The following is a 14,878-nucleotide window of genomic DNA, read 5'->3' as shown; positions in this document are numbered from 1 at the left end:
AAATTTAAAACAGAAGATAGTTGGAATACCACACTAGTTAATTCATGCATTCATTCACAGATTGCATTAGTAGTTATGCGAATATAAAATCATTTAGCTTTCCTTGTATGTGTGTGTGTGTGTGTGTGTGTGTGTGTGTGTGTGTGTGTGTGTGTGTGTGTGTGTGTGTGTGTGTGTGTGTGTGTGTGTGTGTGTGTGTGTGTGTGTGTGTGTGTGTGTGTGTGTGTGTGTGTGTGTGTGTGTGTGTGTGTGTGTGTGTGTGTGTGTGTGTGTGTGTGTGTGTGTGTGTGTGTGTGTGTGTGTGTGTGTGTGTGTGTGTGTGTGTGTGTGTGTGTGTGTGTGTGTGTGTGTGTGTGTGTGTGTGTGTGTGTGTGTGTGTGTGTGTGTGTGTGTGTGTGTGTGTGTGTGTGTGTGTGTGTGTGTGTGTGTGTGTGTGTGTGTGTGTGTGTGTGTGTGTGTGTGTGTGTGTGTGTGTGTGTGTGTGTGTGTGTGTGTGTGTGTGTGTGTGTGTGTGTGTGTGTGTGTGTGTGTGTGTGTGTGTGTGTGTGTGTGTGTGTGTGTGTGTGTGTGTGTGTGTGTGTGTGTGTGTGTGTGTGTGTGTGTGTGTGTGTGTGTGTGTGTGTGTGTGTGTGTGTGTGTGTGTGTGTGTGTGTGTGTGTGTGTGTGTGTGTGTGTGTGTGTGTGTGTGTGTGTGTGTGTGTGTGTGTGTGTGTGTGTGTGTGTGTGTGTGTGTGTGTGTGTGTGTGTGTGTGTGTGTGTGTGTGTGTGTGTGTGTGTGTGTGTGTGTGTGTGTGTGTGTGTGTGTGTGTGTGTATGTATGTGTGTGTGTTGTCTTAAACGCGCGTGTGCACGCGTTTAAGATAATTTTAATTTAAACCCCCTTTAATGCTGATAATAAAATGAAACAAACTGATACATAAACAATGAAAAAATAAATTACCTACAAATATTCATAAACAAACCTGATCACTGACGAAACTTTTCAATGTATGTACAATATTTGCAGAGTAGCATTTTGGCTGATCATCAGAAGCAGCTGAAGAATTAGATGAAGGCTGTTTTATTGGTGAATCCAATATTTCATTGTTAATAAGTTTCTGATAACTTTCTGCAGCTGATTCATATCTAAAACATCATAGATTTAATTTGTTAAATAAATAACAAAAATGTTAAAATTAACAGTACAAAATATATTATTTCAACGCAGAGATAATTAACAGAAATAAGGACAATAAACAACTGTAATAAACAATGAAACAATAAATACCATATTTACCTAAAGATAATAAAATATAATGAAGACCATACTAGAATTGCATGTAAACTCTGATCACAATAGAAAGATTAAGAAAAAGTATTTAATAGTATAACTAACAAAAAATAGTAAAAGTAAAAATTAACTGTACTACACCTGGATGCTGCATGTTCTGCTAGTGGCTTAAGGAACGCCATTTTACAACCAATTGTATCTCGACACCAAACATAAAGCCCCTGAATTGCTTCAGTTTCTCTTAACTTACTAAGTCCCCACGCAACATGAAGTACAGCATTTTCAAATTCAGGTCCCTAGAAAAGAATTCTTTATTCAATACCATTTAAGATAACTTAACAAAATTAACTAGAAGTAAATCACCAGTTTTAGAATGTTTGTTTTTTATTAAAAAATTCAATGCTCACCCTAGGTAAACTAGACATGCCACAAATCATTACTTAAATTTCACTGCTGGACAATTGATTAAGCCATAAACAATATCCCACCTGAAATTGCAATGAGTTCTCACTTCAATCTTAATTTACTGTATAATTCTAACATAATACATTATCAAAGACTGTATATAAACTGACCTCTACAAGTTACTGGAATTAGATGTTTTTATTATGTTTTATTGATTTTTTAACATTAATATAATTATTTATTGATAAACAACAATTTAGAAGGTCTCTAAATTTTTATTTCATCATATAATGTAGATATTTGTTTACATTTTTATTTTATTCATTTCTGGACATCTCTCAATAATAAGTAGATATTTTATTATTCTAGTGGATTTAAGCAAATACTATGAGAACCTGTTAAATCACTGAAAATGGATTGTAGTAATTTGCACAAAATAGAATGCTTCAACCTTGGTTTCTTTTTCTAGAACTTTGATTTGTTTTATGGAAATCTGTGGGAATTTCAGGAAGAATGTTATTCATTAAAGTATGTATTCTAATAAAATTATCATGAACATGAGTAATTTTAATAACAATAGTAGATTATTAAAAAGGGTCGTGAAGGAAAGAACAATTTACATTGAAACTAGTTATCTCTGCTTTCTGAGAGAACATAAAAGCTTCACTACTGCACCAAAGTCAAACAGATACAACGGAAAGTACAATGAATGAACTATATTTCACATTTACATGAAGTAACTTGATTCTTCCCTAATGGTCAGCATATGTTCTTGCACATTTTAATGGAAATTCTTCTTTTCTTAACAGTTTTCAAATATTTTATTATTCCACTATAAAAATGGTTAGTAACATTAGTTAGGTTTGGTTTCATTTTAAGTTAATGGATTTATTAAATATAACATTATTGCTGTAACATACCAGTCAAGTCAATACCTGTAAATGTAAACGTCTTTACTAACAAGAAAAAGTAAACAATCTTTTACAGAGTTCAACTCACATAGATGATTAAATTAAAAATAAATAGTCTATTACACAGTCTACAAAATATATCATCTAATACGTTAAAGAAAACAGGAATACCTGAGAGTTTCCAGCATCTAGCAGATCCTGAAGTTGACAATGACCATTACGTACAGCTGATGTTGATAAACCAGAATGTAAAGAAACAACTACAACTGCCATTCTTATACGTGCTAACCATTCAGCACAGGTACTTTTATTTGTATGAAAAAATGTTCTAACAGGCTGGAAAAGAAAATTAACATATCCGAAAATTAATGGAAACTGAATTACAATAATAAGAATATCTCTAATAATTGATGGATGATCCTTTACTTGGTGAAAATCTGTAATAAATTGAAAAATGAAAATCAAATATTTCTTCATTTTCCAATTTGTTAAAAATATTTTTACTAAAACATTATTTATTTACTGAAAACACAAATATATAGACAAAGCTGCATAAAAACAAGCTATTTTGTTCAAATATTATAGGGAATTATTCTTTTTATCAGTAAACAGCCCTGTAGACCATGCAATGTTTTCATAACCTGCCACTAACCTTCCCTATCTGAATCTATCCTTACTCAATTATCACCCACTGGAACAATGATTTTTGATAATATCTCAAGAGGGACTTCACGGAGTTCTCATCCATTCTGACCTGATGACCTGGTTGCTGCACTCTTATGATATATACTCTCTGAATAATAATAGATACTGTATTTTCTTCATAAACTTTATCTTCTAACCCTCAAAACTCTATTCTTGTTAATACAGCCAAGTAACTGTTCCCAAATCGTTTTTCAATAATTAATAGTCTTTTCCCCTCTACTTTCTGATAAACTCTTGTATTATGATCCATAAAAAACACAAAATACAGTATCAATGCAATTTAGGGTTTATATTATCATTAATACTACTACAATTCTGTAACATTTCAGCATCTCTAAATTAAATGGCTATACAAATAAAAAAAAATAAACGCCAAATAAGATATTTTGGCCACTAGAAGAGAAACAGAAACTTTCAGTTTCAACACATATCCTAACCACTCTTACAGGTACACTCCCTGCCAAATACTCATCATTAAGGAAGAATACTTTTTTAAGATTTAAAATTTCTTTAATTATAGCTTTGTGAATAAAACCAGTTGCTTTCTTGATTGTTTCTTTAACCCAACAGTTTTGTTATCCAAATGAAACCAAGAAACCAGATATTTAAACTTCACACTTATCAAAACCTCAAATAATCCACTTTCATTCAAATGTTCATACTTTCATTGTTTTAATTAATTTTAATTCTCCTACCTTACTTTTCTGTAAGTAGCAGAGTGATGAACAGTAATGAATATATAATGTATCAGATGAAGAGAAGATTTAATAATTTTATGTACAGTGACTGAGGCATTCAATATTCAAATTTTCTTCCTTCAGTATAATAAATTACAACAATCAATAACTAACATAACATTCATGCTAACATAACATTCACGCTAACATAACATTCACTGGTCAATTTGCCAAATCAGAAAATCTTCACAACACTCATCTGACCAATTCATAATTGTCATTATGACAGATGTACGACTACCTATTTAATGTTATCCAAAACAAAAATAATACAGTTTCAAATAGATGAAAATGATTGGTATATGGAAAATAACAATGCAGCATAATAACAGTGGACTTGAAAATGCCTATATTAAATGTATAATTTGACATTAAAATCTGCAACCACTATATCAAACCTTCATTGTATTTGCACATAAAAAATTACATATTTATTAAATAACTAAGCCAATAGATTGAGTTGCATGCAGTTAGAGAATTATAATACTGGCAGCAAAGTGTATATTTCTACAGCAGAATAATTTCAGTCAAAAGAACATTCAAGTTAAATCTTTTAAAACATCTCTACTATTTATTTTTGAATTTCATTTAACTCCTTATAACTCAAGTAAATTAATAATATTAGTAATACTGTATTAACATGTCAATACCTTAGGTGGTGAAATAAGTGCAGTTGCAGTACCATCAGCTGCATTATACATAGTTTTTTCAAGCTGTTCAACCAATTCAATTAGCAATCGTACACGTCTTAAGTTGTAAGGTGGAATAACATTACTGCTTCCAGTTCCACCAGATGTTATAATTTTATTATCCTCATTTGTATTAGTACTGCTACTATTACTACAAATACTGTTATTATTACTATTCCCTCCACTTCCATTTTTATGAACAGTCTCCCTAGCCAATCCTTTTATTGCACCTAAAACAAACAGATGAACAGTAAATAAGAGTAGTTAATCATTCTACCCACATTTCAACGAGAAATAATATTTTATATTTTCTGATATGATTTCTATCATTTTTCAGTTAAGTATTCTTGGGAAGTTATCAATGCATCTTTCACTTGTTTTGAATACTTTATAATTAATTTTAAAAAGTTATTTATTATTCAATTTTCATCTCTTCTGCTTCTATAAATATACTTTTAACATAATAAAAAAAAACATAGTCTCTTTTGAATAAATCAGATTTTTTATTTAAACAATTACAGTTTTTACTGTAATAGACGTAATAGTATTAAAATGAAAGACCATAATCTTGAGCAATCTAAGCTAATTTTATTTATAAAAAAAAATAATTTAATTTTTTTATAAAGTAACGTTTCACTGAAATAAAGCAACTTAGCTTCAATGTTTAATATAAACAACACAGTAAAAATATGTTAATAGATATTTCTCATATATTTTATAACAAAAGCACTAAATTGTGTGTCTAATATAACAAACCAATAAAAATAAATTAAATAATCACAGAAAATTAGAAAACAGTTATATTGAGTACAACACTGACATTCAGACTGCTAGCCAAATAATTCAAAGGCGAGACATAACAGAAAAAGCATGAAATGAGTTACCTCAGGAAAACTAACTCAACTAGCTTGCATTGCTAGACATATGCTGAAAGACACACAAATATAAATTCTAGCTAAGCAAAAATAATTTCCTACTCTTCATTTCATGATGTAACCGAGAATCATCACCTATCCCAGCATTCTAATGTAGTCTTCTCTACTCATTCTTTGGGGTTTAGTTGGAATCAGTTCTCTGTTTATTTCCGAATTGGTAGTACCTAAGTTCATTGCCAGCTATATTTTTATTTCAAACTCCCCTATTCTTGAATAGTTTCCACAGACTAAATTATCTTATCACTAGTGACTAAATATGTTATATTCTGTTCATTTCAATTATTATTGAGTTATCCTTCATAAGTTCTAGATAACTTTCATTCCTTTGTTATCAATGCAACATGTGCCTCAATTTCAACATTATCTGCACCAAGATTTTAAAAAAAAGATTTAATCCTTAAGTTAAGTAGTACAAGTAATACACTTAACCGCAATCTGAATTTAGTACCAGACTTTCTGAATGGTTAAGGTTTAAGTTCCTTTTAAAAACTGTGTGATCCTCCAAAAATAAATTTCAGTAGGCTCACCAACTCCTGTTATAAAAAATATATTTGAAGAGCCATGCTTAAAATTATTGTTAATAAAAGTAAGTGTACAGAAATAATTACTGAAACACAAATCCCATAAAGAACTATGATAACAAACTTTACTAAAAGTGAAGAAAGAAGCTGTAATAAAAAAGCGAGTCCGACAAGGATGTTCCCTATTCTCATTACTTTTTAATCTTTACATAGAACTAGAATGATGTTAAAGAAAAATTTGGATCCAGAGCAATAGTAAAAGATAAAAAGATAAAGATGCTATGATTTCCTGATGATATAGTAATTTTAGCAGAGAGTAAAAAAGATTTAGAACAAACAATGAACAGCATGGATGAAGTCCTATGCAAGAACTATCGCATGAAAATAAACAAGAGCAAAACTAAAGTGATGAAATACAGAAGAAATAATGAAATTGGACCACTGAATGTAAAAATAGGAAGAGAAAAGATTATGGACGTAGAAGAATTTTGTTATTTGGGAAGTAGAATTACTAAAGATGGACATAGCTTTATATGGAAGTGAAACTTGGATGATCGGAGTACCTGAGAAGAAAAGATTAGAAGCTTTTGGAATGTGTTGCTACAGGAGAATGCTAAAAATCAAATGGGTGGATAAAGTGACAAAAGAAGAGGTGTTGCGGCAAACTGATGAAGAAAGAAGTATTTGGAAAAATACAGTTAAAGGAAGAGACAAACTTATAGGCCACATATTAAGGCATCCTGGAATAGTTGCTTTAATATTGGAGGACAGGTAGAAGGAAAAAATTGTGCAGGCAGATAACGTTTGGAATATGTAAAACAAACTGTTAGGGATGTAGGATGTAGGGAGTAAATAAAACGACTAGCACTAGATAAGGAATCTTGAAGAGCTGCATCAAACCAGTCAAATGACGAAGACAAAAACTGAAAATGACTAGTATAATTTCAGTACTCATTAAAATAAAAAATCTACCTATGTCACTAAAACAAGCCATTTCTTCATTTGCCCACTCCCTAACATTTAGCCACAAACAGAGGAGCAGGAAAAGCTACTACAACTAAAAGAAAATTTTCTGAAAAATCAGTTATCTTATTCCCCAGCTATGACCTTCTAATACTATTTAACATAAGAAAACATTCATACTAAAAATTATTCAAGGCTGATAAAAGTTTAAAAAGCTGTAATGTTATTAGATTAGTCCTATAAGTATTAATCTGCTTCCCAACACAGGTAGGTAGTAGTATCCAGTCAACATTAAATAGAATTATTTTTTAAATATTTTAATTAGAACAGATTACAAAAAAAATTGATGAAAAACATTAAGAAAATACCTTCAAATGCCATAAATGTATCTAAAGGTTTTCCAAGTGGTGTACGTAATTTGCATGAGATGCATAATTGTGCTGCTTCCCATACAGCCCATAAGAATAGCATGTTTGAATTTGATATGGCATAATCATGAAAATCATCACAAGGTTCACATACTGACCAACATATTGAAAATACTTCACACAACCACTGTAAATCATGTCTGAAAAAACAAGTAATAAACATTATAAACACAATTATACATTACATTTATTAAATACAATGAATGTAACACTAAAATTACAATTTTAGTGTTATAAAAAAACATTAGCATTACAAAAAATTGTTTTTTAACACTATGAATTGATGCATCTATAATTTAGGATTTTTAAAGTAAGATGCTAAAAAAATACACATGATAACAACGTTACAGGATAATTTCAAGAATTCTCATCTCACAAAAACTTGCAATAATTAAGTTTTACAAAAACAATATAATTTAAATTATATTTACTAAAAAAAATAAAAATAAAAATAATAGCCTTCTTTAAAAAGACATAAAACAATTTACTTAAGACCTAATGCACACTGGTTACAATCATTAATGAATCAAACTTGTTCAGAGTTAACAAAAAAAAAAAATCTAACCTGAAAAATATCAAAACTCCTTTCAACAATAATAAAATGAAAATAATTTGACTTGAAAACAGGTAAAAAAATATTTCTCTAGTCTTGATCAGCGGTTGTGTTTTAATTAAGGATTACAAGTTGTAATCTATTATCTGCAAGGTTAATATAAAAATTATACCTTATGCCTATCAGTTAACATAGAAAATATAAGTAATTTTAAAAAAGCTATGGACACATGCCTGTAAGCATTTTTTAAAGTTATTCATTATTTCTCCAAAAAAGAAAGAGCATGAGAGTATATATGTCACTTTCACACTAATATTGTTGTGCTAGATACTATTAACAGCCATTTAGATCTATTTCTAAATTTACTTTTAATGAAATTGGCTTTGGTATTTTGTTACACTGAAAACTGATTTACTAATTAATACATTTTTATCTATTTAATTATTTTTTAGCAACGTCAAATTTCCTCCTTTGTAGAAAAAAAATTAAAAATTAAAAAAATTAACTATACATAGCTCTTACGTCTGATTCTGTCCCTGCAGCAAATAACCAACGAACTGTTTAAACTGGTGTGACTGCATTTCACCATTGGTACCTCTAGTTATATGTAATCGTTCAGCAGCAGTTATCTTCCAACATGGGCTCTTAATTTTCTGTATAAAAAAAAAATTACTAAGCACACATCAGAACTTCATCAAACATGGCAGTCACAGTAATAAAGTTTATTAAGTGGACCAAGAACCTTCAATACTTGGTCACAATCAATAATATCCCTCTAATACAAGAAATTAAAGAATAATTTTTTTTTTTAATTTATCATTAATAACCTTTCCATCACATAAAATTATTTTAAATAAAAAATGTGTCAACTCAAACATAAGTTATATGTATCACATTGACAAACTTATCACATTGGCTGACTTCTGCTACAATATTTAGTTTTTTTAGTTATTTTTTAATTTTGTAAATTTATAGTATAAATTAGTGCTAATAAACTGTCAATTGTCACAATGACCTAATGTAGTTGTAAAAATAAATTTTAATTATAAATTTTGAAAAAAATAATTGCATTATTCATTAATTACAGGAAAGGTTTAATTAATTCTTTCATAAATTCTAATTCATCTTAAATCATAACATAACTTAATTTTTTTTAAATTAATGTTCAATGACCACATAAGTCACAAAAATAAATCTTTTGGCAACTATTAATTAAAACAAGAAATAAATAAAAATGCCAAACCATAAACAAATTTTATATAACATCAAAGAGAATCAGAAATAGTAAGCATCCTATGACAGGCTTACTACAGTAAATGAGAAGTGAAATGGTTTCCATAAACTGCCTTCAACATTTATTTAACTTAATGTATGTTGCGCAGAAACATGTTAAATTTAATGAAATGCAAGTTATTATTCAGGCCTACAATCCACATCTTAATTCTGTTCATCACAGGAACTGCTGTAAAATTTGGGACAAGTGGCTGAGACAAGTAAAAGCTGTCATGACATGTTCTACCTGATGAGTGAATTTACAAACGGTATGCTAAGATAACAGAAAAACACAATGATTTCACTAATTCACTTCACTTAATTTTCAGATTGACAGCCTCCTGAATGACCAGTAATAAAAATGGAGGTCACAAGTAACTTTGCACTAAAATACTATGTACTAACGTATTAACAGGATAATTGTAGATGAAGTCAATGTTCCACATGCAAGTTAAACTCAGAATAATATATTAGTCGCTAAGCTTAATACACCACACAATAAAAAACATTTAGCAATAAATTAATAGCAATTTTTTAATACTTCTTCACATAAGCTTGAATTCATTCTACCTCATAATCAAAATAATTCATAAATGAAGTAATGAATGTTATAAATCATTAATATTAAACTATAACACTAGTAACTAATATTAATATTATTAATAATAGAATTTAGTGAAAGCAGGTAAGTTCAGAAAGCAGTATGGTGATAGATGTAAGTTCAGACTTTAGACTTTGCATTTCAGGTGCTGGACAAAGCAGAAATTTATGTACAGCAAATAATATTAAATGTGCCATAAAGGTTTGAATTTAAGAAATTCCTCTAGGATATAAAACAAACATTTTTTTGCAACGGATATTGGCTCAACTTGCATACTTGCATCACAAAATCTCTCCTAACTACAACATACAGAGCCAACCAAGACATTTCAAATTTGAATATTGTACCAGTATGATAGCTTGTTGACTGCTCGGTTGGCAGGAAAGGGAAAAGGGAAACGGAGAAAGAGGATGCCATTGCACAGTCATTTACAATGGAATGTCTGTATGTGCAACAACTTGTCACCTGAGTTCGTAGCCGATAAAAAACGAAGTGACTGTCTAAAGTACAACATGTCCTTAGACGACAGTTCAATATTGATCAACATGGTCATAAATGTCTCAGAATACCATATTGGCTTAGGTGAAGAAGAACTGAGCTCGCAAACAGTGCAGATGCAAGAAAAACTGCCAAGAATGAGGGAAGCTAGTTTACACTAGCACTCTCAGATTTTAAGACAAAGTAGAAAAGCTTTATCTTCAATTTTCAATATTCAAAGAGATCTAACTTTACACCAGACAAAAATCACAAGTTGTACTTTCTGTACCGCCATGGGCAGTTTGCTAGAGAAGATCCAGGTGTCCTGAATAATTTTCTAATGACAAATGAGAAACCAATTTTTATCTTTCAGATTTCATAAACAAGCAAAAGATGTAATACTGGTCATCACCAGAGAACCCTAGTGAACATAAAATAAAGAACAATATATAACTATGGATGAGAACAATGTCTGCAGTAGAAAAAATAGCCACGAAAAATACACACGACACTTCAAGAACTCAAACAAGCAGTCATTGTTCATAAGCAATCTCATCAGTTGCTATTGATGAAGACCTATGGAAGGGCGTCAATGACAACTTCCAGACATGCTTGTAACTACATATTTATTTAAACAAAAGAAATCTTCCTGATGCAATTTTCAAAAAATAACAATCTAATAGTGATAAGAAGCATAGTTGGACTTATTTACAGATCGGATTCGCTTATTTTTCTCCAATTACATATTATCTATGATTACTTGAAAGGTGTCTGTCAAATTGGTGGAAACCTATATAATTTATTTTTTATGTTCTCATTCTAAAATTTCAGTAACTCATAGTGTTTTAAAGTAACTGCTATAATACAATTTCATCATACAACACATGATAAATGTGCTATAAAAAACCTGCTAACATGTGATTTAAAAAATAAATCTTACTTACACTTTTTGTTAAAACTCTCCAGTCTGATGCTAAGAAAACATTTTGTTTAAGCACAGTTTTAGTTTCTATTATTTTTTCAATTCCAATAAGCAAAATACTACATTACGTAATTATAAAACAATTAGGCGAACTGGCTGTACCTAATACATCTATAAGATGTATCTAATAATACTAACTTATGTTAACATTCAAAATAACAATGTATTTATAAGACCCTATAGATCTTTATTTTGTTTTAAAATTTTTTTTTTTAGTTTATTTTTTTAATTTTTATGAGTTAAATTTTGTTGGGGAAAAAAAAAGAAGCTGTATAATCCGAAACAAGTAGCCTCTCTCTCTCTCTCTTTCCTGTTTAGCCTCTGGTAACTACCGTTTAGATAATTCTTCAGAGGATGAATGAGGATGATATGTATGAGTGTAAATGAAGTGTAGTCTTGTACATTCTCAGTTCGACCATTCCTGAGATGTGTGGTTAATTGAAACCCAACCACCAAAGAACACCGGTATCCACGATCTAGTATTCAAATCCGTGTAAAAATAACTGGCTTTACTAGGACTTGAAAGCTGTAACTCTCGACTTTCCAAATCAGCTGATTTGGGAAGACGCGTTAACCACTAGACCAACCCGATGGGTTGAAACAAGTAGCCTACACATACAAAACTTTACAACTGCTGCTTTTAGGGTAAAATGTTTTTTTACAAATATTCATTTAATATGCACCTAAATTCTAAATGTTAAGAGATAAAACTTATGTAAAAGCTACCAGTAAATATAAGGGAAAAAAATAAATTATACTAACCATTGCAGCAAGTGAAATTCCTGGAATGACAAGTGTCCATGGTAACTTTGTCAATAAATATGAGTAACGAGCACTAACTTCAGCATCAGTTGAATTAATTTGCATTGCACATACTTCTAATATCGATGTTAATTTATCACTCTGGAAGAAAAAATACTAATTAATCAACATTCTACATTACGGTACATAGAGCACTACATAAATAAGAATATACTTATAATATAAAAGTACTACTGCAGTAGTTTGAACAATTTTTTTTTCTCATACCACCTTAAAAATAAATTTATATGAGAAAATCTCTGAACAGTTTTAACAATGAAATTAATAGTCACAATACAAATGAGATTTAATGAACAAGACAAATACAGAGTGTCCCATATAAAACGCAACCCATCAATCACTCATCCATTTCAAAAGTCAAGCTTACTCCCCTACTCGTTACTGAAATGGACTCATCCAACATCTGAACACTACCGATAGTAACAACAATGCAATGGTTCTGTTAATAACAAGGAACACAAAAGATCTGCGTCAGTGTTGAATACCGATACAGTCACTGAAATCAAAGACCGATTACTTGCCTCGCCAAATAATCAATCAGACGTTTGTCTGCTGAAATTAATTTGTCTAAATCAACTATTCATCGGGCGACCAAACAATTACAATTATGATCTTATCGCATTCAAACGGTTCTTCAACTTCTTGAGCCCGACAAAGAAAAACGGCTACAATATTGTCAATGGTTCCATCGATTTCTGCGTGAGGGAATTAATGTTATGGATTCGTTATTTTTTACAGATGAAGCACGGTTTCATTTGGATGGCTACGTAAACAGCCACAACAGTAGAATTTGGAGTGCTGAAAATCCCCACGTTTATCACGAAAAACAATTACACCCGCAAAGTTGGGTGTGTGGTGCGCGATATCGCAGAAGAAAATAATCGGTCCTATTTTTTTTAGAGTACACCATTAATCCAGAACGATATCAGGATATTTTATTTCAGTTCATTGCACTCTTGTAAGAGGAAGACAGACACTGCCAGCTCTACAACATGACGGTGTGACATCGCACTACGCAGGTTCAACTTATTTCGTTGAGGAATTCTTTGGTAATCGTGTTATCGGTCGAGGCTTGTGGCCACCAAGATCTCCAGATTTTACTGCGGCGGATTTTTTTCTATCGGGTTACCTCAAAGAAAAAGCCTACAGCAACAAACCACGAACACTTGAACAATTGAAAGTCAATATTGAACAAGTTGTATTAAATATCCAGCCACAAACTTTGAAAAAAGTTGGAAGAAACGCTGTAAAAACAAATTAAAGCTTGTATTCAAGAAGATGGCGGCCACTTCCAACATTTACTCTAAATGTAAGGTAATGCTAAATGTAAAGTAATGGATGGTAATAATAAAAATTACATTTACATTATTTACACATGCCTTTTTATTATTTCAATACCTACCAATATAAGGTTGGGTTGCGTTTTATATGGGACAACACCCTGTATATCTTAATATCTTAAACTATGAACTCTGTGACACTACAGGGTTCTGAGGAACACCAATACCACGCTATAGAGGGGACCCAACTGCCACTGAGGGGAAGTCCAGTCTGATTTCAGTGGACAAGTCGCAACTCTCCACAAGGTTATAAATTACAACCAGCTGTCGAAGCCAATTGATGACAAAAACTACCCTTCTCAGGGCTACCACAAGGTTATTAATTACGAGTCGTCAAAGCCAATCGACAACAACAGCCCATCTCAAAGCTACTACAAGTGCCGCATGCCGTCAAAGCCATTTGGCAACAATATTTAGAGCTAAGAAAAGGTGCTGAGCTCTGATGCCTAGCAAAGCAGTAGACCTCGAATGTTCCTGATATTGATTAATATGTGGATTGGAGAACACCACATCAAGGGTAGTATCATTTTGTTATGCTTTAATGCAGTAGTTAATAAAAATTAACAAAATTGCTGCTGACAGGTCTGTCACAGTAATGGATAATGCATTGTATGATTGCCTGAAAACTGAAAAAATTTCTAATGCTTCAACCCAAAAATCATAAATTGAATTGTTAAAAATCGAAGAAAGTCACGTATACCAATCATTAACTGATCGGTAAAATAAGTTAAAAACATATTCATTGTAGAGTAGATGAAAGAGCAAAATTAAAAAATTATGTTGTGTCATGTCACGTTTTCTTCCGCACCATAGCAATTTTAACCCAACAGAATTGATGTGGGCAAAAGTCAAAGGCTACATTGGGAGTGTTAACACAAGTTAAATGATATAAAAAATCTGCTGATAGAAGTTGTTATAGTGTATGTAAAATCTAGAGGTGTCCTCCCTAAAAGCTGCCTCTACTTGCTTTCTCTACCTCGCTGCTACAACTCTGTATGTGGAACATACTTCTGGTTGCCACAAAAAAATTAAGACCTCCAAAATGATACAGACTTGTATTTATTATTGTTTAATCTACCATATTGATTTATTTTTGTTATTTATTTAAATTTGTTAATTATTTTCATCTGTTTATTTATTCTACTGTATTCATTCATTTATTTGAGCTACTGAATAAATTGTTTTGTATGACATTATTTTATGTTTACATTTATAAAATATAGTACAAATTAATGTTTTAATTAATAAAATTACTTTTATTCGGGAT

At 31.0% G+C, this 14,878-nt stretch overlaps 1 protein-coding gene across 1 annotated transcript in view; it reads right to left on the bottom strand.

Moving 5' to 3' along the window:
- nonC (serine/threonine-protein kinase Smg1) overlaps positions 1-14,878 on the bottom strand; it is a 254,741-nt gene that overhangs the window by 152,605 nt on the left and 87,258 nt on the right. Inside the window, exons 15-21 of the mRNA XM_075368488.1 lie at positions 12,212-12,352; positions 8,640-8,770; positions 7,505-7,704; positions 4,679-4,947; positions 2,758-2,922; positions 1,412-1,566; positions 963-1,125 (exon numbers count right to left, since the gene is read on the bottom strand). Coding sequence (XP_075224603.1) covers positions 963-1,125; positions 1,412-1,566; positions 2,758-2,922; positions 4,679-4,947; positions 7,505-7,704; positions 8,640-8,770; positions 12,212-12,352 — 1,224 coding nt within the window. The remainder of the gene's footprint in view (positions 1-962; positions 1,126-1,411; positions 1,567-2,757; positions 2,923-4,678; positions 4,948-7,504; positions 7,705-8,639; positions 8,771-12,211; positions 12,353-14,878) is intronic.

This window comes from Lycorma delicatula, chromosome 6 (assembly GCF_047948215.1).
Source record: "Lycorma delicatula isolate Av1 chromosome 6, ASM4794821v1, whole genome shotgun sequence".
In the NCBI taxonomy this organism is placed as follows: Eukaryota; Metazoa; Arthropoda; class Insecta; order Hemiptera; family Fulgoridae; genus Lycorma; species Lycorma delicatula.
This window is presented reverse-complemented; position numbering and strand designations above follow the sequence as displayed.